The sequence below is a fragment of the Prionailurus bengalensis genome, chromosome B2 (genome assembly GCF_016509475.1).
Source record: "Prionailurus bengalensis isolate Pbe53 chromosome B2, Fcat_Pben_1.1_paternal_pri, whole genome shotgun sequence".
Lineage (NCBI taxonomy): Eukaryota > Metazoa > Chordata > Mammalia > Carnivora > Felidae > Prionailurus > Prionailurus bengalensis.
The window spans coordinates 68,168,332-68,195,919 of record NC_057349.1 but is presented as its reverse complement, the minus strand read 5'-3'; the positions used below and the strand labels follow the sequence as shown (position 1 = coordinate 68,195,919).

Below are 27,588 nucleotides of genomic sequence, written 5' to 3'. Positions count from 1 at the left end.
TTAGAAAGGTCCACAACAGATGAGGCCAAGACTTCAAGTGTAAGGACTCTTTTCTTAGCTCTTCTTAAGTTCCTGTAAAACTAAAAAATAGCTAAATGGCTATCATCCCTGATCCCTAACAAAGAAAGTGAAATGATGATCATGATGGCATATATCTTTGATTATAAAATACCCCCCAAACTCACGTTTATTTTCTTTCTACATGTACAATAAGAGAAATGTATATAATAAGAAAGGCTCAACTCTCTGATACCTCTGTACAGACAATTAAAGTCAAGTACCCAATGCATATCACAAAAATTGTAGAATTTCTGAAAATACCAGAAAAATATTTGTAAGCTTCATATAAGTTAAGTAACCATGCAAATTAAAGCCACATAAAAACCAAGTCTTCAAGTGAACTCTAAAAGAAAACTTTGTTTTAAGGTAAGACTTTGTGCTATCTCCCCGCCCCCGTTCCCCCCCCCCCCACACACACACACCCCAGTGTGGTAAGTAGATACTGGGGCAATCTCAGGGAACAGAGACCCAGTGCACCTAGCTCAGGTGTATTAATGAGGGTACATACTAAGCTTCCATAGTGAAGAGATCAAGAATATAATAACTTAAGTATGGTGACAGATCATAGCTACGCTTGTGGCCAGCATAACATAAACTTGTCAAATCACTATGTTGTACACCTGAAACTAATATAACATTGTGTGTCAACTGTATTTCAAGAAAAAAAAAAAGAATATAGTAACTTAAGTAAGATTCAAGTTTATATATTTGTCTTCAATGTGACGGATAGAGCAGTCTGCTCTGCAGTGCCATCCAGGGACTCACATTTCCTCTATCTTATAATTCTGCCAGCCCCCAATGTTATTTCTTCATTCACACAATCAAGGCTGAGGCACTGGTAAATCCCTGTTTCCACTTGAGAGAAGAGGCCCAGGGCAAGCAGTTTCCTAAGCAAGTGATACCAAAGTTACCCTCATCCCTTCCACTCATATTCTGTTGATGGGAACTAGTCACATGGCCACACCTTGCTGCAAGGGAGACTGGGAAATGTGGTCTCCAGCAAGGCAGCCTCATGCCAGTGAAGAAGAAAATGGATTGGGGAGACGGGGGCAGCTAGTCATCTGCATACCAGATGAAGACAGGGAATCCCACCAGAGGCCAACGCAATGCTAAGACACAAAGAATGAGCCCAGTCAGTGTAAGTAGGAGAGTACCGAGAGTAGACTGAGAAAAGAAGTTCCACGTTTTGTATAAAATTTCATTTTATTTTTACAATAACCTGTGGGGGTTGGGGGGCTGGGGAATCATGGCTATTGGAATGTGGGCAGGGTCAGAGTTGAAATCCTGGTGGGGTGAGGACAGGCAGCAAAAAAAGTAGATCTGGGCCAAGCCTGGGAGATTTTAGCTTGCATCTGTGTGCTGTGTTTGTAGATGTCACTTCATGAATGAGGGGACCAACTTTCAGGGCCAAGAACAAAGCAAGATACTGCTGAGCTTCAGACATTTCTGCAAAATGATCTCAGGGACGGCTATGACTCCCAATAGGCAGGTGTGGGAATCTGAAACACAATGCCCTGGGGCCTACTTTTCAGATTATTAAATTACAGTTTGGGAAAAGTCCTTAGGGAACCACTTTTTCTTCTTCCTCACAATTCAGATAAGGGCACTGAGGTACAATGCAATGGAGAAATGGTTTGATGAAGGTCACACAGATAGCTGGGGACAGTTCCAGGACCAACACCCAAGTCTCCTGGCTGCCAGTTCCCTGCTGTTTCTACTACACAGCATATGAGTTGACCATGAAACATGTCCTGCATGGACAGACAAGCTGATATGTAAGCTGTTATTTCAATAGGGTCATTTCAATTGGTTGCTTCTAAATAAATGTCCCATTTATACAGCAGCAGGTCAGTCTGCTCCTGGGCTCAGTTTGGAACATGTTTTTATTTACTTGGTTTTTGTTTTGTTTTGTTTTGTTTTGTTTTGATAACGGAACCTGGCAGTCCTGCTTTGCTGATAGCATTGGCCTAGATTTTTAAAAATCCTCTGTTCTCACAATTCATCAGGAAGAAAATCACTGCCCATCCATCTCAATACACAAATAGAAAGGTGGAAATATGGCACATAATCACTGCAAACAGATCATTAAATAGTCGTGTTCTGGTCTCACATTAAATCCAGACACAAAAGTAAAAACAAACAGGAACTGAAATGTATGCCTCAGATAATGAGAAGTGAGTATAAATGGAATTAGCGGCAGCTGAGCACTTAGAACACAGTTAAGGGTCAACCATCTTTTATTCTGCAGCTGGTTCCATATCTACGCTCCAATCTTACGGGATTTAAGCAACTTGAAATTCTTAACTTCAGAAACGGGAGTGTGATTGTGAATAGCAAGTTGAAGTTTGCTAAGTCGGTGCCGTATAACCTCACCAAGGCTGTGCAGGGGGTCTTGGAGGATTTTCGTTCTGCCGCAGCCCAACAACTTGACCTGGAGATAGACAGCTACTCTCTCAACATCGAACCAGGTAAGATATTCCAACCCAGAAAATTGTGGGAGGTTTTTGGTTTTGTTTGTTTACCAAACAGTTCAACTTTGAGGCCACGAAATTCAAATTAAAGTCACACTTGATAAAATAACATTGTGGAAGCTAATGGATCACCTTGTTAGAAAGGTGAGGCCCTAAAATATGCAGGTTCAAGTTTTCCTACATCAAAAAGTAGGGAACAAGCATACCTCTTCCTTCACAATCTGGGAGCTTTAATCCCTCCCCCGCCCCCCCCAGAACACAACTCCTGCAGTGTCTTAAGAGATTGTTTTTGTTGTTGTTGTTTTTAACATTTGCCACAGCCAACCTAATTTATATTCTGCTGGAAGGCAGAAGCACTTTCTGAGCAAACTGCAACAACTGGAGGGTTTCTACCTAAGAAACCTTCCAGTCATAGTTAACTATCAGCATTTCCTCGTAATAACACAATTCAGGATGAAACTGAAACAGCGTCCTGAGGAAAGAAAACTAATCATTAGAGCAAAATTCAAACTTGGGAAAAAGCCACTGCACTATCACCAAAGAAAGAAGAAAATAATGTCCCTTCCCATTTGTACACCCCAGATCGGCTCCATGTGTGGGTTAAAACAAAGAAGTGTTAGATGTGAAGACGACTCTTAAAGATAATGGGGGTTAGCCCAGAGCTACCTAATAGAAAGCAAGCATTCATTCTGATAATAAAACATAGTGTGTGTACCATTGTAACCAGCTATGCCCAAATTGGGAACTGTTTCTACCATTAGTTTCAGAATTCTGTTTTCTAACCAATCAAGGGAAGTTTTTTTTAAATTCCCTGGAGTGCCAGGGGGCAAGGCTCCAAATCTACTGCCAATGAGACCTTCCAGTCAGGTTCAACACAAAGCTTCCTAATTGGCTATGAATTAGTGAAGTGAATCTTTAACATCCTCTCTGGCTTTCTGTAAACTAACAATGAAGGCAGAGGGAAAAGGCCTTGGGCAAAATGCAAACAAAGAGGCTCAGTTGGGAGACACATATTTTGACAGAGCAGAACTTTGAGCAACTTTAAGAAAATTGCCTCCTATCTTAGTAAGGCATCATTAAAAAGACAGATCACCCTTCGGCACTGAGCCTGGGAGTGCTTACCTCTGAACAGGGGCAGCTAAGAAAGCCCTGAGGACCCCCTAAGAAATCAAAGACCTCCTAAATGCTGGTAATATACTGCCTCTCCCCCTAAAAACTACCTCAGAACTGAGAAGGAACCAGGGAGTGCTTGGCAGTTAGGGTCACGAGACCAATTTCCTCAGTCAATTGAAAGCAATGAACAGGGACTTAGGAGAATTTGGAAAGCCTAACAGAGGTGAGGGGCCAATTTCCTCTCTTCCTTCCTCCCTTGGAGAGCTGACAATCTGCTTAAAGACCCATCCGACAAATGAGAAGGTCAATATAAAGAGCCAAGTTGAGACAGGGGAGAACTCAGGTGTCCTGCTGGCTTCTCAATGGAGGTGCCACTTAAGTAGTACCTTAGAAAGAGAGCAGGAAGCTGGCGGTACATTGCCACGGATGCATAAGGCCCTAGTGACGTTGGAAGGAAGCACAGCATAGCAATGACTTTGGAGGGCCATAGTCCTGAAGGTGAATCCTATGTACTAACAGCAGCACTCAATTTCCACAACTGGAAAAGAGATAGTAAACAGTCATGAGGATTAACTAAAAGAGTATTTGCAACACCCAGCAGAATTAGAAAGCCAAATACAGATTTTATAAAAGTTAAAAATAAATAACAAGAAACTTTATGAATTCCCTATCTAAATCAAAATGGATAAATCCAATATCTAAAAGGGCTCCTATTTACTGTGAGAGGACACTGTGTCCACCTGCCCCCAGAAGCATTCCTTCCCAACAGTGGGGAGGTGGGGAAAGTAGAAGGTATGAGCAGGCAAGGAGGGACAGGCAAGGAGCAGAGGTGCGCTTCTCCACCTGAAGCTAGAGATCCTGGTTTAGTTATTTCACCAAAGGCAAGGGTAGACTCACCCAAGTAACCAGCTAGTGCTTGATTATCAGACCTTGACCATCTTTTACATTTTACATGCTTGATCCAAAACAATAAACATCCATCCACCACCGGATCACACGTTGATGAATGAAAGTCAGTCCCTGCCCAAAGGAACTTGCAGGATGACCAAAGAGGGACACTTTAGAAGGATGCTGGGATCAGATATATGTCTCTTCTATTCAGAAAGACTTTGTAATGAGCACTTTCTGATATGCCACACTTAGCTGCAAATTTCCATGAGTCTGGAAATCACTAAGGCATAATGCAGAAAGCACAGTTTTCCTTTAAGTCCCATTTCATTGAGACCTGGTCTCTAAAAAGTAGAGAATTCTAGTCCCTCTGGGCTGGTCTCAGGCAGTGAAAGACAGCCTGTGATAGTTGGTGGTGGCGAGGGCTGAGCATCCATGAAGACAGCCAGTACCATCAAAAAATAATTATTCAATGACTCTTGTTAAGATGGCGAGAAAGATTTTATTCAAGGACAGCCATCTTGATGTGTGTAGGAACCACTGCAGTGGGGCCTTGAGGTGGGGGAGAATGGACTTAACCCTGAATGTAGCATGGGCAAGTGGGAATTTGTAGCTAAAGAGCAGCGTGGTGGGCAATAGATGGAAACTTACCAAGAGGAAACATCTAGGGTAAGGGGTGAATTCTGGCTAACCCAACCTAAAAGGATTCTTGCTAAAGGCAGGCCAGGATGATCGCACATCACCTGAGGGAGGGTGTGATATGCCCTGATTCGAGAGACCCCCCGAAAACAAACCACCAGAGTCCAGAGCCAAAGCCAAGCGGCAAGGGTCGTTTATTGCAGGTTCAAACCCGGTCCTCCGCGCACTCGTCGCTGGTGACGCAAGAGGCCCCGAGCAAGGATCTTACAGCTTCTTTTATAGACACTCACAAACAAGTTAGGGATTTTTTTGAGGTTACAGAGTTGTTATAGGCTGACATTTAAATTTGAACGCTCAGCAGAACTTGATTGGTTCCCGACTTTATGTCAGACTACGACCGGGTGCGCCCTGGCTGGTTTCAGGAACGGTGGGGGAAGGGAAAGATCTTTTCTTTGCAGTTGTGAGTACACCTGGTGATTTTTCTCTTAGCCTCGCAGGTGGAGAATGAGAAACCTGATTAGACATTGAGGGTGATCAGATATAAAGGATGGGGGATTCTAACTAAGCCAGCTCAGCAGGATTCTTGCTAAAATTGGACAACAAAGAGAAACAGTAGAGCCCAAAAGTGGAGGCCAAGCTGAGAATTTCAAGGGAGGCTGAGTAGAGCTTGGTCCAGTAGAAACTTTGTCAGACCAGAGCTGGAGAGGCAGGATGCCAGCCACACACGTGTCGGTGGCAGCAGCAAGAGCTACCATTGGAGGGTCTGAGGAGGGAGAGGGGGCCACTCAAGAGCGAGCAGCCATCAGGCACCCACTCAGACAACACACACGCAAACACTCGCACCTCATCCTCAATTATCCCTGTTCACACCCTGGTCCAATCCAGGCAGGGACAGTCCAGACCCTAACACACCCACAACCATTGCTTCTGAACACAGTTAATGAACTTCTTACATCTATTAATCTCCTTATCTTATAAAACTTCTTGAACCTGAGTTTTAAAACACTATTCCAGGGGCACCTGGGTGGCTCAATCAGTTGAGCATCTTGAGTGGCTCGGGTCATGATCCCAAGGTTTGTGAGTTCAAGTCCCATGTCAGGCTGTGTGCTGTCAGTTCAGAGCCTGGAGCCTGCTTCGGATTCTCTCTGCCCCTCCCCTGCTCATGCTCTGTCTTTCTCAAAAATAAACATTAAAAAAAATTTTTTTTAAGTGATATTCTAAAACAAACAAACAAATGCCCTGTAGTTACAGTAAAGTGTTCCTAGCATCGATCATCCTGTATAATTTTAGTTTGAGGGAATAGGTACAATATTAGTATTATGATAATAGAAAAGAAAAATGAGTGTCTAGATTTTAAAACGCAGATGATTTTCAATAGTTTTCTTCCTTTTTTCTTTCTTTAATCTAGAATATGACAGGTATTTTGCTCCCAGGTTTTCAATGTGACTGGCTGATCCAGATTTTCTTCTTTTGGTGGTATATTGGAGTGTAAGCTGTCATGGTCATTGACAAGCAAGCTGATTAAAATGTCCTCCTAGTACAACCAACTAATCGTGTTAGCTCTCAGGTCCCTGGACCCCAAATGAAGATAATTACATAGGTTGGACAACAAGGACTCAAATTTCAATTTACACAGTCCGTGGCTCTATTGCTGGCATAGTCTTTTCTAGTGTCTAAGGCTTGGGTACAGCAGTACCCATCGCCCAGCATGTAGTAAAAGAGGTCTGAGGGGCACTTATAATCAAAATCCCAGATAATTCTGGAAGGTCATTTTAGCAAATACAAGAAACTTCCCCAATTCAGGTCTGATCTTGCCAGTGTTTGCTTGAACTCACTAGTACTGGCCCAATCTGTTGAGAAAACTCTCTTTGAAAGAAAATTTAAAAAGGAAATATTTAGAGAGAAGAAGGACAGCTGCTAGAAATACTGTATGCCAGGAATAAATACCTAGCTTTGCCTATGGAAGAAAATCCCAGGAATCTATCCTTGGAAAACAGAGAAGGCATCCTATAATTTTAACCTTTTCCCAACCAGGATGGCCAAATACAGCAACATTTACTATGTGTCTTATCCCTTGCCTTTCCCTTACCATCTTCTTGGGAGAAACAGGAGATCAGAACTAGGCTATAGAACACCGGAGGATCTCCTGCCTCATGAGTGTCCAATGTTGCCCCATCCTGGGAGCCACCAGCCCCACCATCCCTTCCTCCTCCAACCCTTATCAGAGCATAACCCTTAAAACATGAAAAAACATAATTTTCATACAAACAGGTGTGAAAGTTTGCTTCACTCATTAATAAGGGAATCATTAAGATGACGAATCTGGTCTAAAGAGGCTCTGGAAATGGAAATTTTATATAGCCAGAGAAAAAAGGAGAATGATGAGTTAAGAATGGTATGCTAAATAGAAAAGAGAACATATAATCATCTTATCTTACCCATTTTCTATACAATAACTTCTAACTCTATGGAGTTGTAAAATGCTATAACCAAAAGTAAATGCTAAATCAAAGTTACTGCCTTTTAGAGGTTGGCAAAGTGTGTCTTAAAGAGACAGATGGTAAATATTTGGCTTTGGGAGCCAAAAGGCAAAATCGAGGCTATTATGTAGGTACTTATGTAACTAAAACTGGTCTTAGCCCAGAAACCGTAAAAATGTAGGCAGCTGGCAAGGTTGCCCACAGGTGATCCCTGTTCACTAGAGGGGATTGTTAGTGCTCCAGCACGACTTTTAAGGTTATGTGGTCAACTTCTCTCCTTATTTCCAAATGTTGGATGGCTTTCTTAAACTACCAGCTTCTTACTCCCTCTGGCCCTTATTTTTGCTGTTACAGAGAAGTTAAACAAGTCAATGACAATGCAATCATGATTTGAGACCCTGTTCATTCATATATTCAGTAAACACTTAGGGGTTATCTGGTACCAGTCAGGCACTATTACAGGCATCAGAACCCCCAAAGTGAATCCCTGCCCTCAAGGAGCTAAAGCCTACCAACCAAGAGAAACAGACACATATACAAAAAGCTCTAATCAGTCTACTAAATATGATAATCAGGTTATGAACAGAAATGTTATGAAGCACAACAGAGCAATTAATTCTACAGAGGCCAGGGAATGTCATGGCAGGCTTCCTAGATAGATGGCGATGTTGAGTGTGGTACCTTGGCAAATCCTGGGGGTGGGGGGTGGGGGGAGAGGACAGGCAGGGAGGTCGAGGAGGGGCTCCTCCAAAAAAGGCTGGAGGAAGATGCAGACACTTCTGGAAATTTCAGGATACTTCAGTTATTTCACTGTGATAGCAGCTTGGGACACAACGTAGAGAAGGAAGAGAGTTCAGCCTGGAAGGAAGAGAAAGGTGTGCTGAGCCAGCACGTTTAAAGCCAGGTTGTCTAAAAGCTCCTGTTCAATCTATTTATATCTACTTTGGTGTCCTATTTTTCTTTTTTCTTTTCTTTTCTTTCTTTTCTTTTTTTTATAACTGCTTTAATAAAATCTTGTAAAACTCAAAAAGTCTTCAAACTAAGTACCAAACAGCCCTTAAAGTATTCTCAAAATTACAAAATAAAAACATAGAGTGTATCATTCATAAAATACTTCCAGTTTGGAAACTACTTAGCAAAAATATACAGGTAGCTACAAAAGGTGGATACATTAATTCATCTAAACGTTTTAATGCAAAAAATAAAGCAAAAATTAATAAACTAGCTTAAGGATATAAAAATACTCCAAAAATGTTTTGGGGAAGATGAGTTTTACAGAAATGGACATTTGGTGAACTGCCCTCCATCCTATGAAGTAGCTGTCTAGAGACCAGAGGCCAGTGCTGAAAGTATACATTTGGGAAACCTCAGTTGAAATCAGAGAACAGGTAAAAAATGGCCCAGGGCAATGTACAGGGCAGGAGAAAAGGAGAATCAGGACTGAATCTCTGAGAAACCCCAACACTTAATGGGGAATAGAAGGATTGTCGGTGAAAGGAGCCAAAGACGGTGTTGCAGAAGCCGAGGAAAGAGAAGAGCGGGAGAGAGAGGTCAGCTGTTTCAGCAGCCATGGGTGAGCAGTGGATAGAGGCCATGTAAGTTGACGGTTCAGAGGTCATCAGAACCCTTCGCAGAAACAATCTGCTAGAGTGGCAAGAGCTGAGGCCAGATTTTAGTGAGGTTGGGATGAAATGGAAAATGGGAAAGTCAGCATGCCCTGTCCACCTCCTGTCTTACAACCTAGAACAAGGCTCCTACCCTCCCACAGACACTGGAGATAGGGGGTGCTATCTTCTTTGGTGGTTACATTTCAAAAGAGAGGCTCCTAGGTCCTTGGGAAAGACACTCTTGAGTTGTAATACTGGCAAGAAGCTTCAAAGATGATGGACATCTCAAACGAGCAGAGAATGAATTTACAAGTACAAGTTTTCTAAACTAAGAAAGGGGAAGTCCGCAAGCTGCCGAAATAGCTCAGCTGGGAGAGCGTTAGACTGAAGAAAGGGGAAGTCAGGGGTCTAGAGTTAGTCAAGCAGAGGGGAAGGGGAAGGCAGTCTTGGTCAGAGGATTTACCATTTCTCTCTATGCCCTGATTTTATTATATTTACAGGCAATGCTCAGACAATTATTTAGTTCTATTTGCAAAATTTGACAAAAAATCCAATCAAGTCTTTTTCATTTATTTTCTTTTGGCCTAACGTCAGGGTGGAAATGTAGTTTGTGGTAGTAATGCGGAGAAGGGGGAAATATTATTCCATTGTTACATTTAGACCAAAGAGAAGAGACATTGTGAAACTTCTCATGAGACTACTAGGGGGGCATCATTCCACATTCAGATCAGCATCTGAATTTCTGGATGTGTCCTCTAAATGAGGGCTATTAATCAGTTAGGCCAAATAATATCTGCAGAGGTACAGACATGGAGTAGAAGCGACACAGTGTTATTACTGCGTGTGGTTTACCATTCACCTTTTGAAAACAACCTGAATAAATGAATCTATGATATAGAAAGTATAAACCAATGTTAGAACTATCTGTGATTTATCAACTGAAAAACTGAATAAATCACAGCTTGCTCACTATTCTGCCAGCATCTCTGGCAACTAGCGTCGTCTTTCATTTAGGCTGCTATGAAAATTCTCTAGAAGCATGTAGGGCTTTTATGCCAGTTAGCTGTGCAGGTTGAAGATTTCAAACATGCAAAACTACACATACTTATTCTAACTTATTCTCTCCTTGGATTCCTAAGAAGTCTCCTCAAATATGGGCAGATTTCAAAGCTGGTAAATGGTAAACATTGAAATTAATTAGACTCTGGCATCCAGGATGCTTCCAGCCAGAATGTGAATCGGCAAACTCATTTTCTCTGGAACGTTGCATAATTTGAAAGATTTGCATTTAGTTGCCAGCTCTGAAAAGTGGTAGATGTCACTTATCACAACAATGACAATAAAACAGTAATAGCCACTATCGACATTTTTAATCTTAATAAATAACTATGCAAAGTAGGTATGATTTCTCCCCATTCCACAGTTGGAAAAACTGTGTTTCAGAGGAGTGCAAGTAACTTACCTTTTACAGGTCACACAATCACCAAGTGCTGTCACCGGAACTCAATGGCAGTTTTGTGTGCTTCCTTCAAGTCTGTTTACTGCCTCTTTATAAAAAGAGTCTTATCAACCCTCCTGCTGGGTATACAAAGGGTGTTTAATGTATTTGGAAAAAGTGACAACACACTTAAGTTTAATTAATCCTAAATGAATTGTTAGATGTCACATTTCACCAAGTTGAAATATCCTGTAATATTTTGTTACATTCTTAGAATGCCAAAAGAAAAAGAAAAGAAAGGAAACAAAAAGAAAAGAAAGGAAAAGAAAAGAAAGGAAAGGAAAAGAAAAAAGAAACAGAGGAAAGGAGAGAAAAAAGTCCCAAACTTCCTAATGTCCCCTATATTTGTGTTATTGGCTCTGCCAGGGGGGTCCCTTCCAAGCTGAAGCAGCCACAGGAATTCTCCTTCCAGGATACTCTCCCAGCCTCTGCCCCGGCCCCATCTCCTGTGTCTCTGGCTCCTGTTTTTACTCTGTTGCTTTCCCGTGCTCCCTGGGATGCCATCCCCAGGGATTTTCCATTAACACCTGCTTTCATTAAGGAACCCCAGTATTGGCTGGACTGCCAGATACCTTTTGCCCTCTCGAGTTCCAACCCATGCCCTCATCCCACACTTGAGCCTCCCCATGGAGCTTCCTGAAGATGCTCCTAGAGTCCTTCATGGAACCCCCTAGTGCACACCCTGTAGGGAAGCCTGGGCTTCAGCCCAGCTGCACAGCCTCCCACAGCCCCTGCTATCTGAGCACTCCCTCTGCCAGCTGATCCTGGGACACTCAGGCCCTAACACCCATGCACCCAAAACATCTCAGTTTGGTAGATATAAATAATGACCGAGAGCAGAAATAATTCTGGAACGTCTCATCCGGGGCAAGATGTAGAAAGGCATTCACACATGCATTCATAAAAGAGTTACTGAGAGCCTACTATACATAGTTGGTGGTGGTTGTTCTTGAGAATGGTGGCAAATTAAAGTGAAATTCAAGGTTTTTCATATTACATGTCCGTTTAAACCAGAAAAGAACTCCCATTACTAATTTATTTAATTCCACAAATGTGTATTAAGCTTCAAGCACATGGATGGTGCTATGCTATGTGCTATTCATTGTTGAATGATTATTCTCACCCTAATCCAGCCCTTCAGCAAGAAGCCATAAGCTAAACATGTTTTGGCCAATAATAAAATAATAAAACAATGAAGTACTAACTTATATATAGATTTTTTTAAGTTCTTTTATTTTTTTTTTAACTTTTTTGGAGAGAGAGAGCACTCACACATGAGAGCCAAGGAGGGACAGAGGGAGAGGGAGAGAATCTCAAGCAGGCTCCATGATCAGCGCAGAATCTATGTGGGGCTCAGTTTCAGGACCGTGAGATCATGACCTGAGCCAAAATCAAGAGTCGAATGCTTAACCAACTGAGCCACCCAGGTGCCGCTTAAAGTTCTTTTAATCACCGAATTCCATCCACAGTTCTGGAGGTTTGTGCCAGCGTGTCCAGCTAATGTTCCTGCTGTCTTGTTCCAGTAGGACACCTAGAATGGGAGATTTATATTTGAGCTGCAGGGACATTAGCGATCGTCTGGTTTAAAGAACCCATTTTATAGGAGAGCCAAATGAGACCTAAAGATGCTAACCTACTTTCCCACAACCACAGCCAGTCACTGGGAAGTGCCCAGGGCATTTCCTAGAGGCTTCTGCACTGACAGCAGAGATAAGCAGACTCACTCCCTCTGCTGGTGCAGCAAATCCCAGAATATTCTCAGGATTTGGGAAAATAAAGCAGGTGGGCCAGTGTGGAAGGTGAGGCCCCTGCATTGTATCTCAAAGGAACCCTCAGGGGAGGGCCATGTTTATTCAAATTACTAAGTGCTAAGCACCAAGCACGGTATTAAAGTAATATTCACATCTTGAGAAGGAAACAGACTACCAGTTCTGCCTTAACTAGGCCTTTCATGAATAGTAATAAAAATACTAATATTAATTAATGAAAATACTAAAAAGTATATCCTATGACTGCATTGGTATAAAGATGAATATATCCAACTTGGATTATATTAATTGGTGGGTTTTTTTTTTTATTCTGATTAAAGAATTTAAAACACGTTCTTCAGCACCTAAGAGTATGCTGGGCTAAAGCCATGTGTCCTGGGCCCTGCAGATTACCAGTGACTCGGACGCAAAGAAATGACGCTTCCCCTCGTCCCCACATATGAAACCAGGACCTCAAAGCCTTGGCTAAGAGCTGGGGGGGGGGGGGGGGGGGGAGGGTTGGAGAAAGGGCACTACAGCTGCCCCGACCTCTACCCCTCCTCCTACCCCCCCACCCCAACCCCCCCTCCTCTCCCCGTCCCACCCGTCCCCGCAGCGGGCAGGCGCGCGCGAGGCCAGGTTTACTCCCACGCCACTCGTGGGAAATCTGGTCACTGCGTCCAGGTGTGAAGCTTGGTCACGCTGGGCGCCAGGGCGCGGCGGGCCCGCCTGCCTGGGAACTCCGCAGCCCAAGCTGTGCCTTTTGGGAATGGGAAAAGATGATCCAGGAGTTTCCACCACATTCCCCCAGGCGTCCAGGCCGGATCTGTCGCGGTAATCATAGAGTAATAATGGCTCTATCAGCCGTCCCCTGCAGCTCCTTCCGCCACCGCGCCAATTCCTTCCAGACTTCTGTTTCCTCCACCGGCGCTTACCGCACAGTGGTTTTTAAGGAGGAAGCAGCCCCGGGTCTTAAAATTTCATCCCTTAAATCTATTCCTACTTCTTTGCTATTGAGCGCCATCTAGCGAACACTAGCCTTCATCACATTGAAATGGCCTGGTGGAGGAGGGGGAAGTCCACGAAAAAGACCTCAGGGGCCCTCAGCCCGGGTGAAGCCTGAGTTTCAGCCAAACAGAGCTGAAATTCTGCCTTAGGACAGGACTCTATCAAAGGAGATACTTCACTTCCTGTACCACACGTGAGTGTTGCCAGGGCGTAAGAGAAGGGCAGAATGAAATTATAAAGAAGAGAAGAACAGGGCAGAAGGGCCATCAATCAATTCACAGCCCCAAGGTTACCGAGCAAGTGACAGGACACTCTGCAGCGAGCGGGGAAGAGGGCGGTGCGCTAGGAACTGGAGTTGGTAACATGAGCCCCTGAGACCCTCAAAGGCCTAGCAGACCAGGAGAGTCTGTTTTCAGGCCTGACAAACATGACTAGAAACAGGAAGCTAGGAAAAGACATTCTTGGACCATCAAGAACCTATGAATGTCTAAGCTGCTTGGAGAACAGGACCATGATCTTTTTGTTTTTAATCAAAATAGTTTTTTTCAGGAATAGAGTTTAGTGATTCATCACTTACATATAACAGTGCTTATCCCAACCAGTGTCCCCCTCAATGCCTCTCGCCCTTTCAGCCCTTCCCACCCACCCAACACCCCACCAGCAACCCTCAGTTTGTTCTCTGTATTTAAGAGTCTCTTATGGCCTGTCTCCCTCTCTGTTTTTATATTATTTTTGCTTCCCTTCCCTTATGTTCATCTGTCTTGTGTCTTAAATTCTACATACGAATGAAATCATGTGATACATGTCTTTCTCTGACTGACTTATTTCCCTTAGCATCATACACTCTAGCTCCGTCCACATTGTTGCAAATGGCAAGATTTCATTCTCTTTAATCACTGAGTAATATTCTGTTATATATACATACCACATGTTCTGAATCCATTCATCAGTTGATGGACATTTGGGCTCTTTCCATACTTTGGCTATTGGCAAAAGCGCTGCTATAAACATTGAGGTTCACGTGCCCCTTTGAATCCGCATTTTTGTATCCTTTGGATAAATACCTAGTAGTGCAATTGCTGGGTAATAGGGTAGTTCTATTTTTAAGTTTTTGAGGAACCTCCATACTATTTTCCAGAGTGGCTGCACCAGTTTGTATTCCCACCAGCAGTACAAAGGGTTCACCTTTCTCTGCACCCTTGCCAACATCTGTTGTTGCCTGAGTTGTTCATGTTAGCCATTCTCACAGGTGTGAGGTGGTATCTCATTGTGGTTTTGATTTGTATTTCCCTAATGATGAGTGATGCTGAGCATCTTTTCATGTGTCTGTTAGCCATCTGGATGTCTTCTTCAGAAAAGTGTCTATTCATGTCTTTTGCTCATTTCTTCACTGGATTATTTGTTTTCTGCATGTTGAGTTTGTTAAGTTCTTTATAGATTTTGGATACTAACCCTTTATCTGATATGTCCTTTGCAAATATCTTCTCACATCCCATCAGTTGCCCTTTAGTTTTGCTGATTGTTTCCTTTGCTTTGTTATCTTGATGAGGTCCCAATAGTTCATTTTTGTTTTTGTTTCCCTTGCCTCTGGAGACATGTCAAGTAAGATGTTGCTGTCACCAAAGCCAATTTTTTTGCCTCTTTTTCCTCTAGGATTTTGATGGCTTCCTGTCTTACATTTAGGTCTTTCATCCATTTTGAGTTTATTTTTGTGTATGGTGTAAGAAAGTGGTCCAGGTTCATTCTTCTGCATGTTGCTGTCCAGTTCTCCCAGCACCACTTGCTGAAGAGACTTTATTCCATTGGTACTCTTTCCTGCTTTGTCAAAGATTAGTTGGCGATATCTTTGTGGCTCCATTTCTGGGTTCTGTATTCTGTTTCATTGATCAGAGTGTCTGTTTTTGTGCCAGACTGTGTTGATGATTACAGCTTTGTAATACAGCTTGAAGTCCAGAATTGTGATGCCTCCAGCTTTGGTTTTCTTTTTTTTTTTTTTTAATTTTTTTTAAATGTTTATTTATGTTTAAGAGATAGAGAGTGAGCGGGTGAGGGGCAGCAAGAGAGGGAGACACAGAATCTGAAGCAGGCTCCAGGCTTCAAGCTGTCAGCACAGAGCCTGATATAGGGCTCAAACTCATGAACTGTGAGATCATGACCTGAACGAAGTCAGACGCTTAACCAACTGAGCCACCCAGGCACCCCTTTGGTTTTCTTTTTGAACATTACTTTTACTATTCAGGGTGTTTTCTGCTTCCACACCAATATTAGGATTGTTTGTTCCAGCTCTGTGAAGAATCCTGGTATTATTTTGATAGGGATTGCATTGAATGTGTAGATTGCTTTGGGTAGTATTGACATTGTAACAATATTTTTTCTTCCAATCCATGAGCATGGATTGTTTTTCCATTTGTGTGTGTGTGTCTTCTTCAATTTCTTTCCTAAGCTTTCTATAGTTTTCAGTGTATAGATTTTTTACCTCTTTGGTTAGGTTTATTCCTAGGTTTTTTATGTTTTTTGGTGCAGTTGTAAAGGGGATTGATTCCTTGATTTCTCTCTCTGCTGCTTTATTGTTGGTGTATTGAAATTCAACTGACTTCTATACATGGATTTTATATCCTGCAACTGTGCTGAATTCATGTATCAGCTCTAGAAGTTTTTTGGTGGAGTCTTTTGGGTTTTCCTTATGGAGTATCATGCCATCTGCAAAGAGTGAAAGTTTGGCTTACTTCTTGCCGATTTGGATGCCTCTTATTCATTTGTGTTGTCTGATTGCTGAGGCTAGGACTTCCAACACTATGTTGAATAACAGTTGTGAGAGTGGACATCCTTCCTGACCTTTAGGGGGAAAGTTCTCAGTTTTTCCCCATTGAGGATGATATTAGCAGTGGAACTTTCATTTATGGCCTTTATGATCTTGAGATATGGTCCTGCTATCCCTACTTTTTTAAGGGTTTTTATCAAAAAAGGATGCTGTATTTTGTCCAATGCTTTTTTAGCATCTATTGAGAGGACAGGACTTTTAATGTGAACTGTAAAATTCCTCAAAGTGTTCCCTGCAGGCAAAGAACACTTATTGAAATGGTTTTTATCACATGATGAAGAGCTAGGAGACATCCTTCCTCCACAACCAGTTGGGAATGCTTTTCAGGACCTTTGGCATACAGACGAAAGACATTATATAAGCAAATCCAGGGAAGAAACTAATACATAAAATGTGCTTACACTGGAAATCTCAGAATGATACAAGTATTTCCAAGCCCCATGTGACAGCTCACTTACTTCAAGCCATGTTTATTGCTGTTACATTTTAGCAACAGAAACAAATGTGGAGTTATTGTGGTGTCAGACGGTACTTTGTACAAGGAAACATTCTGTCTAATGGAGGAGTTTTGGCAGACGTTGGTTTGAACTTCGGTTTAGTTAAGAGAGCCTTTGTTCAAAGCATTCGTGGAAGTCTGATATGTAAACCTGTACAAGTGGACATGCTGGCATGCTTGCCTCCCCCCATCCCTTGTTCGCCCATTGGAGCCCTAAGGTCTCTCCTGGAAACCCCATATTTGAAAACCACTAGAATGATATCAAAAGCTGAACGTTGTAAGCAGACATGTGGATGTTAATCTGGGATTATACTTACTAGATAACAAGACTTGAGTTTTCTTGCTTATGAAAATGAGGTCAGCTGTGGCGCCTGGGTGGCGCAGTCGGTTAAGCGTCCAACTTCAGCCAGGTCACGATCTCGCGTCCGTGGGTTCGAGCCCCGCGTCAGGCTCTGGGCTGACGGCTCGGAGCCTGGAGCCTGTTTCTGATTCTGTGTCTCCCTCTCTCTCTGCCCCTCCCCCATTCATGCTCTGTCTCTCTCTGTCCCAAAAATAAAAAATAAAATAAAATAAAATAAAATGAAAATGAGGTCAGTGGTATCTACTTAGGAAAGTTGTGAATATTAATGAAGACTTGTTTGAAGTGCCCAACACAATGCCAAACACAAAATGGCTGTAGATAAATGTGAGCTCCCTGTTTATGTAAATCATTGTCACTGTACTCCTGGTGAAGCTGGAGTGCAGGATCATGATCCCTAGACTACTTTGGGAACAAGTCCTGAAATGGAATGACAGTGCCTTGACTACCTCTGGCATCCACATAGGAAGCTAAAGACTAGGCTTAGGACCTCTTGGTGCCAGGACGGACATGGAACTTTCCCACCATCTGCAAACTCGCAGACCCTGACACTGCTCAACACACTAAGGCCAAGTACCCTGGACAGAGATTGTCAAATTTGCTGTGCAGAAGAGCTCCCTACGTGAAGGACAGAAAATTAGGTCATTTTGCCAGCTAGCAATTATAGTAAGCCCAGGGGCTACACCAAGTCATACTTGGTGGGTATGATACAGGCTCGTGAAGAAACCTCTCTATAGAGCCCACCATAAAAATAATGTATTTAAAGAGGGCTTAAGCAAATCCAGGAAGCTATGGCAATTATAGACCAACTAGGCTATACACCAATCATGGAGACTTCCCTTCCTCTAATCCACACACAGCTTGATTATGACTTGAAAATATTCTTCTAGAAAATGACATCTAATTGTTCTCTTCCTAATCAACTGTTGATCTCAAATCTCCTTGAACTCTCTCTTTCCAAGCTACAGATTGTGTTCAGAACAGAGCAGTTCAGGTTTTTACTACATAATGTTTACATTATCAGTATTGACCAAATCAAGAACAGAGAGCGAGAAGTTCAGACTGACTTTATTTTTGTTTTGTGCAAAGCACTGGGGATGTGTTAAGGAGGAGGCAAAGAGTCATGTGGCCTACAGTGAATGATGAATGAGTCCATCATTCTAAGGAGAAATGTCTTTAAGATATGACAAAGAAAGAAAATAATCAAAGCATAGGGAAAGCTTTACTTAAGAAATTTCTACTAGGAACACCTGGGTGGTTCAGGGGATTAAGCATCTGACTTCAGCTCAGATCATGATCTTGAGGTTCACGAGTTTGAGGCCCAGTTCAGAGCTGGAGCCTGCTTCAGATTCTGTGTCTCTCTCTCTCTCTGCCCCTACTCTGCTTATGCTCTCTCTCTCAAAAATAAATAAGTAAATATTGAAAAGAGTTTTTAAAAAAAAGAAATTTCTACTAAACTTTTGTTCATCATACAGTCTCTTCTCTTCCGTGGCACTTCCTTCCACAGTCAGCTCACAGCCAGTTCTCAGTCTTTGCCTGAAGCCCGAAGCTGTAGGTGCCCCTCCAAGTGTGGTATGTAAGTAGAGGGCCATCAGCACACCAAAGAAAAGTATTTTTTTTTTCAACGTTTATTTTTGGGACAGAGAGAGAGCATGAACGGGGGAGGGGCAGAGAGAGAGGGAGACACAGAATCGGAAACAGGCTCCAGGCTCCGAGCCATCAGCCCAGAGCCTGACTCGGGGCTTGAACTCACGGACCGCGAGATCGTGACCTGGCTGAAGCCAGACGCTTAACCGACTGCGCCACCCAGGCGCCCCAAAGAAAAGTATTTTTAAGGTATAATAATGGAAGCAGTATGGGCTGCTTTGCAAATTAGTATTGTAAATACTGTGTCTTCTGGTACCATTCTAACTCGCTGCAATTGCCTTTACTTGCTGTGGTCCCACGGCTCCCCCTCCTGGCTCTTTCCTTCCCTGGGACTTGCCCTCACGCAGATGACCAACACAAACAGCCCGTGGTCTTTGCAACACTCAACTTTGGGGCCTCAGCTTCCTCACCTGCAAAGTGAACAAATTCATGAGAAGGTTCTAAAATACCTTTCAGCTCTAACATTCTCTCTAACATGTAAAATTTTATATAAGGCTAAAATAAAAATCTAAAGCAATTAGTTTGTCTGAAATCCTTACTGCTGCAGATTTTGAAGGGCCCAGTTGGTGTTTGTTGAATCAGTGAAAATTGTCTTAGTACCCAAGAAGGTATACACAGCAAACAAAAACTAAGCTCAGTGATTTGAAGTCTCCTACTTCTCTCTAGACCTGTCCTGAATAAATACCATGGGAAAAGCAAGTTATTTATAAACAAGGTGCATTTGTCCTTCAAATATATCTGATCCAGGGCCCCCAAATTTGGATAAATTTATTTCCCCAACGTTGCCTATTGCATTCTGTTCAGCCTTACTGGTGCATAGACAATGTCGGGCAGGGCCGAAAGAAATTACGGTAAATCGGTAATATTTTTTTAATGGGAAACTCATTTGGTTATCACACCTTTACTCTTCAGAGAACTAGAATCTGTACATTGAGTCAGCTTTCCGAGTTAGTGTATTTCTCCACTGCAGAGAGAAGGAAGTGGAGCCTCTATTCCTCCCTGACTTGTGTTTTCAAGACTAAAAGTCTTGAGTGTAAAGTTGCTGACAGCTGTTATTTATTAAACCAGGCCCTGGATGTGAATCACCTGGGTTGTCAGGGTAAATCTCAATCATTTTCTAAACAATGACAAGGATCCCACAACATGGCCAACTTTAGGAACTTTGAAGCAGAGAAAGCCGGTTCACAGTAGTCAGGCCTGTTTGTTTATGCTGCAGAGAAATAGAACTTCACGTAAAGTCTTCTAGCATTGTCGACCTTGCTGGAAGACCCAGGTATATATTTTCAAGGAAGTGCTCATGCCCACAGCTCGGGCTGGTTTTATTAATCTACCTCACTATCACTTCTTTCACCACAGGGAGGCGCTGGATCAGGGTAGTGAATGAAGGGGTTTATTGGAATTCTCACCCCATGCCATGTCCCCCCAGTGACCCTACACAGAGCTTATGTGGGCAGTAAATTCGGCAAAGCAGCTGACTATGTTCTTCTCCACTTGAAGATTCACAATAGACATTAGCTTATTAATGACCCTAAAGAGATTTAAAAGTAAAAGGAGAAGAGGTTGAGGTTGGAGGGAAGAAAGAGAAAGAGAAACAAAGGAAAGAGAAAGAAACCTGTTACATTTATTTCACCCTGCATTAAAAAAACAAAGAACGAAAACAAAAAGTACTTATTTAGCCACCAACCTCTTTCTAGTATAAAACCTATTAAATCCTGCTGACTTAGAGTTCTGCAAATGTTCCCACTTGGGGAATACAGGACAAGATGATCACTGAAATCATCCTAATTCTGACAATTCTAAGTTGTGTTTACATGTCTTCTAATGCACAATTCTGATCATACCCTTCCCTTGCCCAGAAATCCTCCATGGCTCCCACCTGCCTGGAGAGTCCAAATTCCTTAGCATGGCATCCAAGACCTACCAGTGTTTGACCTTAACTTCCTTTCCAGTCTTAGTTCCCTTCCTTCCAGTCCACAAGGTTTTGTTGCCTCCAAACTGGGCTTTCCTGGCTCTCTTTTCTCATATCTGTTGCTCTCCCTCCTCTATGCCTCTGTTCATGCTGCTGGGTCCAGCTGGAATGCCTTTCCTAGTCTTTGTGCATACAAATGCAACTCACTTTAAATAATTGAAACAACGATCTCTTCTCTAACTTGTATTTAGAGTTCATCTTACAGCTCTTACAGTGGACAAGGTAGGGGCTTTTCCTATAGAAATATCTGTATGTATTTCTTACCTTCCCCTAGGCTTCTTGGAAGAATAGCTTCATGCATGGCTACCTGTGCCTTAACTCCTTGCATGGAGTATGTTCCTTTTGAAAGAACAATCTGAAAGATAAATGGCTGCTGTAATTCAGCAGGAGCTCCTTCCAGGGCAGAAGGAAGAAGTGTCTTCGGCCCAGAGGCAGGTTCTGCCATCAGCATTGGGGGACTCAGGCCATTTGCTTCTCTGCCTGAGAGCTCAGTGTGCTTAGCTCTATAAAAACAGGGAAGAGCTGGCAGGGGCCACAGGCCTTCTGAGCTAAATACTCTGAGATTCTCATTTACAAAAAAAAAAATTGAGACACAGCTACAGAATTTAAAGTAAAAGAGAACAGTGACAAAACAAAACAAAACAAAAAAACAGAAACTAGAGATCCACTTGAATTTTAATAGAGGAAAAACGATTAACCCAAAGGAAAGATCTCTAACACTGGGGCCAGAGGGATCAGCAAGGGACTAAGAGAAAGATATTTTTTAAAGCAGTAAATTGTCCTGAGTTCTCAAAACTGTCCACATAAACGACTATTTGACTACTTTACAAGGTATACACCTGATCTTAAATATATACTTTTGTAACTCATTGCTGCAGAAAATGCTTACTTTAAAAACCTAACAAACAAAAAACCTTAATTCTCTACTGCAGTGGTTCTCAAAGTGTGCTCTCCAGATCAGATGCATCAGCATCACCTGGGACCTCCCTAGACCTACAGATTCTCAGCCCCCATCCCAAACCCTTTGCATCAGAAACTCTGAGGCTGGGGCCAGGAATCTGTGTTTCACAAGGCCTCTAGTTGATTCTGATGCACCACCAAGTTTGTTCATGATTATATTCAGAGTAAATATGTTATCATTGTCATAAACTCAGATACAGAAATGTGTGTTTCCCTTTTCATTCCAGTCTGTTATCACTGCTGTACAAACCAGTCCAAAATGGAGTGATGGCAAATATATTTGGTCTCTTGCCTTTGACTTCTGCCTGTTCCACTGCTCAGCAATCCATGCATTCATTAAAATCCATCCCATACCCGGGCTCTGTGCTGACAGCTCAAAGCCTGGAGCCTGCTTGGGATGCTGTGTCATCCTCTCTCTCTGCCCCTCCCCCACTCATGCTCTGTCTCTCTGTCAAAAATAAATAAACATTAAAAAAAATTGTTTTAAATCTGTCCCATATCTTACAGCTGATCAAGCAGACCCTTGCAAATTCCTGGCCTGTGGCGAATTTGCCCAGTGTGTAAAAAATGAGTGGACCAAGGAAGCAGAGTGTCGCTGCAGACCAGGGTATGAGAGCCAGGCACGCCTGGACCGCCGGGACTCTGGCCTCTGCACCCCCATAGAGGGATGTGAGGTCATCCAGGGAAAGGGAGCTCCGTGCAGGTAGGTCAAGTACAGTAACTTTATAGACCCAAGGATTTGTTACTCTTGCTCTTGAGAAACCTGTCATTAGAATGAATGCATATGGCCCTTTAAACTCACATGGTTCTCAATCTCCAGTGAACATCAAAATCTTCCAGAGGAGGACTTGTTCAAACACCTGGCTGGACCCTGCTAGGCTCTCTTTTGATGCAGTACGTCTGGGGGTACCACCTTAATTGGTGTTGAGGTGTGTGTGCATGTGTGTGCGTGCGTGTGTGTGTATTTGTTTTTTTCCCCCTATTTGTAAAGACAGTTTTCATCATAATAAATTTGGAAAATATACAGAATTATGAACAAGAAGATAAAAAATCATGTGATATTCACCCTATTAGCTATTATTATCTTTTGGTGTATATGTTTATACAGAATGTGTACATAGAATGTTCTAAAGCAAAATGGAATCAGACTGGCTTCTGGTTTTATACTCAGCTTTTGTACTTAGAACATTCCCCCATGGCATTAAATATTTTCTGTACCGTCATCTTTAATGATTACATAGTAGTCCTTTCTTTAGGTCTGCTGTGTTTAGTCAATCTTTATTTCCAACAGAAAGGTTAAGAGAAGCTCTTAAGAAGAGGGAAAAGGAGGAGGGGTTCATGACCCAGACTTTAGGGTGTAGGTGGCGTTATGAACGGTCAGGGAACATGAAGCCTCCCGATTCTTCTCCAAATCCTGTGATACCCAGATAAGGTCCACACTGTGCACTCTGACCTCGGAGAGTTTCTTCGTGAGCCTGCCTCACCTTTCCCAGTCATGAGTTTCCAAATACACACACCTGAACATATCCTCAGACTTTTAGACCACCTTGTACCCCTATCTTTAGTAGATCATCATGGTTTTTTTTTTTAAAACTGTCCTCTCATTCTAGTGGCCACAGTCTCTAACTTCCCACCAGGGAGCTCATGGCCATCAGTTCCTCAATAAAGAAGCAAGAGAGGGGCACCAGGGTGGCTCAGTCATTAGGGTCATGATCTCAGTTGTGAGATGGAGCCGCACGTTGGGCTCTGCCTGACAGCAGGGAACCTGCTTAGATTCTCTTTCTCTGTCTCTCTCTGCCCCTCCCCTGCTCTCTCTCTCTGTCAAAATAAACTTAAAAAAAGAACCTAGAAAGATTTAGCCTTTCTCTTCTTGAAACATAACCCTGTTCTTTTAAAGTTAAAGACACATTAAAGACAACTATCCAATAATGGTTAAGAAGCAATATTCTGGAGTCAAATTGTGATTAAAATTTTGGCTTAGCAATTTACTAATCAAGTGACCTTGAACAATTACTTCTCAGAATTTTGATTCCCTCATTGAATCAAACCTTTTTGAGACTAATCAAACCTTTTGGGTTCCTGCAGGGGGCATATGAAATTACGTTTATAAAGCATCTTTACAAAGAACATAAAGCACAGAATGTCCATTCAGATGAGTGAGGGTTACGATAATGCTGTCAACTTTCTCCAGGTTAATCTCACTTAAAATCACAACCGGATTCTAAATGGAATCTGACATTGTTCCTAAAATCCTCCAGAAGTGAAAATGAACAACAGAAAATCTTGGAAGTACAATGATGGAGAGATTTCTCTGTAAGAGAATAATACATAAAATAATATTTAGAACACTAGGACAATAAATACACAGAATAAATATAAGACCCAAATAGATCCTTATATTTAGGGAGTTTTTTAATGTTTATTTATTTTGGGGGGGGGACAGGGAAGGGCAGAGAGAGAGGGAGACAGGCAGGCTCTACGCTAATAGCAGAGACCTCAGTGCGGGGCTCAAACTCATGAACTGTGAGATCATGATCTCGGCCAAAGTTGGACACTTAATCGACTGAGCCACACACGCACCGGAATTTATTTTAATGAGCATTTCAGATCAGTGGAAAGTATGGACTGGTCAATAATGGTTAGAGTACAATTTGACCTTCTATTTAGAAAAAAATAAAATTACTTTTTACACAGATCAATTCTATATCAAAGATTCAAATCTAAAATCAAAACTATTAAAATTGAGGAAAACTATCTTTAAAACCATTTCTAATAATCCTGGGCTTAAAAAAAAAAAAAAAAAACCTTCCCTAATTAAGATACCAATCGCAGAGGACATTAAGAAGAGGATTTCTACAGGAAAAAAGTCACCACAAATAAAATTAACATATTAAGAAGGTGGGAGAAAAATATTTACAACCTATTTTATATCTTAAAAACTCACATAAGAGGGGCGCCTGGGTGGCTCAGTCGGTTAAGCGTCCGACTTCGGCTCAGGTCATGATCTCACGGCTGGTGACTTCGAGCCCCGCGTCAGGCTCTGTGATGACAGCTCGGAGCCTGGAGCCTGTTTCAGATTCTGTGTCTCCCTCTCTCTCTCTGACCCTCCCCCGTTCATCCTCTGTGTCTCTCTGTCTCAAAAGTAAATAAACGTTAAAAAAAAAAATTAAAAAAAAAAAACCTCATATAAGAAATCCAGATGACCAAGAAAACGTAGGAAAAGATGCTCACTCTCACAATAATCAGGGAAATCCAAAAACAATAGAGATAGCATTTGTGAGTTTGTGAGTTTGTTAAAAATAAATAAATAAATAATAATATCCAGTATGGGTAACGTCAGGGAAAATGAGTTCTTTTTTTTTTTTAATGTTTATTTTATTTTTGAGAGAAAGAGAGACAGAGTGCGAGCAGTGGAGAGGCAGAGAGAGAGAGAGAGGGAGACACAGAATCCGAAGCAGGCTCCAGGCTCTGAGCTCTCAGCACAGAGTCCGACGCGGGGCTCCAACCCACGAACGGTGAGATCATGACCTGAGCGGAAATCATGAGTCAGGTGCTTAACCGACTGAGCCACCCAGGCACCCCCAGGGAAAATGAGTTTATCAAGCATTGCTGGTGGATGTATAAATTAGAAAAACCTTTTATCAAGAAATATTTGTTAGTACCATGAAAGTTTTCATTTGATTCAGATACTCTACTTTTAGACAATTATTCCTACAAAAATAACTGCATTTGTGCACTAAGATGTGTTTATAGAAATGTTTGCAGCATCATTGCTTTGAATCATGCCCATCTATGGAGAAAGAGTTAAATCATGCATAGTGTGTCAGTCACTAAGGAACACAGCAGTTAGAAAGCAATGATATAGCTCTATGGGAGCTGCCATAGGGAAAAAAAAAAAGACATTTGATTAAATGAGAAAAGTAAATTGCAGAATAATAGACCTTGTTTATGTAATAACCTAATAATTAAACTATGTACTTATAAGTATAGTAGGTTCAACTGTGTGGCATTACCATTCTGTCAGTTAACAAATCATCAAATATTGGCAATTTTGTATGGTTCACTCAAAGATGTAAGGAAAAGCATAGCGCGTATGTGGAATGACAGATGCACTCAGCTACTATTCCAGTTAACAGTGGAAAGAAGAACTGCTCAGTGTTATTTTTTTTTTTTCTTAATGTTTATTTTTGAGAGAGAGACAGAAAGCATGAGCAGAGGGGGAACAGAGAGAGCAGGAGACACAGAATCCAAAGCAGGCTTCAGGCTCTGAGCGGTCAGCACAGAACCTGATGCTGGGCTTGTCACAGCTCAGAGCCCAATGTGGACCTCGAACTCACGGACCGCGAGATCATGACCTGACCCGAAGTCAGATGCTTAACCGACTGGGCCACCCAGATGCCTCAAGAATTGCTCGGTGTTAAATGCTAAACTCAGATCTCCTCAGCATGAGGACAATTCCCATTGCCCTCGCGCACTGCCTCAGTCAGCGTGGAAGACCCCTGAGCATAGTGGTGCTGAGGGGCCCCCCTGCATCCTTGCCACCTCCTCCTGCTCCTCACAGGATGCCACTGTTTATGTGACTCTGACAGTTTACATATATGAGGTTTACTTACATGACAATTTAAGACCTTATCAACCATAGACAAAGACAGTGATGAAATCTGGAGGCTTTGGAATTAAAATTCCAGCTCTACCCCAACTAGTTGTGACCTTGGACAACATTAAACCTCAAATTTCTCATTCAGATAAGGGGGATAATCAGAATACATCCACTGGTTTAGGTGAGGGATAAATTAGACGCTCTTCGGGATAAACGACCCAGCCTCTAGCATGGTTGGAGCTGGTTGATGATTATCCACAAAGGGCAGCCCCCTAAACACAACCTGAGATTCCCTGTCTGGAATGCAAGCCCAAACGCAGAAGCACATGGGTGGAGGACATGAAAGTGATGTAACACCGAAAGCAGCACCCTCTCAAGAATTGTAAACTCAGCTGCGATTTTGTTAGTCTACCTGAAAATGAAGGGAGAGATGGGAAATTGTACTGAGGGCAAGGGCCTTGCTGAACAGATGAGTCCATTGAGTTACAACAAACATTTTCAGTTTGTTTTCTTTGTCATTCCACTGCCAAGCCTTCATTCATTGTATTTTCACCTTTATTCTTCCTTCTTTTCCCCCATTCAGTATTTATGACTGTACTCCATACGTTTTTCCTTTCCTTCAATTGTAGATGTTCTGTAGATAGATTCAGTTGTATGGAACTTGACAAAAATTCTCCCAAGAATAAACAAAATTTTCATTTTCAAAGGTCTCTTTTTTAAAAGCTTAATGAGTTTGACTTTCATTAATCACAATTATTATACATATTCCAAAAATACAAATCTAGATCTAATAGTAAATAAATTATGACTTTTCCTCCTCAGATCTAAAACTTTTCACTTTGTCCTTCAGCTTAATGGGCCTAATTTAATAGGCTCCTAATACAGGAGCCAGATTAAGGAAATGATGATGCAAAGTGACATCTCTGAGGAGAGTTTTATAATAAGGAAGTACTTGTCTTACTACAGTAAGATCCCAGATTTACTCACTTGCTACACCTCAGATGGGGGAGGGGTCCATTTTTCATCTCTTGTAGCTCTTCCTAACTCCCTTAGCAGCACTTTCTCCACTGGATGGAGAAGGAGTGGGGGTGAGGGGAGGAGCCAAGAGAGGGAGGAGTTAGAGTTTAATATAGTCCAATCCAATTTTTAAAACTTCATCTGATTAACAATTGAAGCAATCACTTTAGGCAACTCAGTTCCTTTGGAATATATAATCAGCCTTAAA

At 42.1% G+C, this 27,588-nt stretch overlaps 1 protein-coding gene across 2 annotated transcripts in view; it reads left to right on the top strand.

Annotated features, from left to right (window-relative positions):
• IMPG1 (interphotoreceptor matrix proteoglycan 1) overlaps positions 1–27,588 on the top strand; it is a 140,164-nt gene that overhangs the window by 110,066 nt on the left and 2,510 nt on the right. For both annotated transcript variants that reach the window (XM_043591861.1, XM_043591860.1), the window contains 2 exons: positions 2,309–2,528; positions 22,271–22,466. In XM_043591861.1, coding sequence (XP_043447796.1) covers positions 2,309–2,528; positions 22,271–22,466 — 416 coding nt within the window. The remainder of the gene's footprint in view (positions 1–2,308; positions 2,529–22,270; positions 22,467–27,588) is intronic.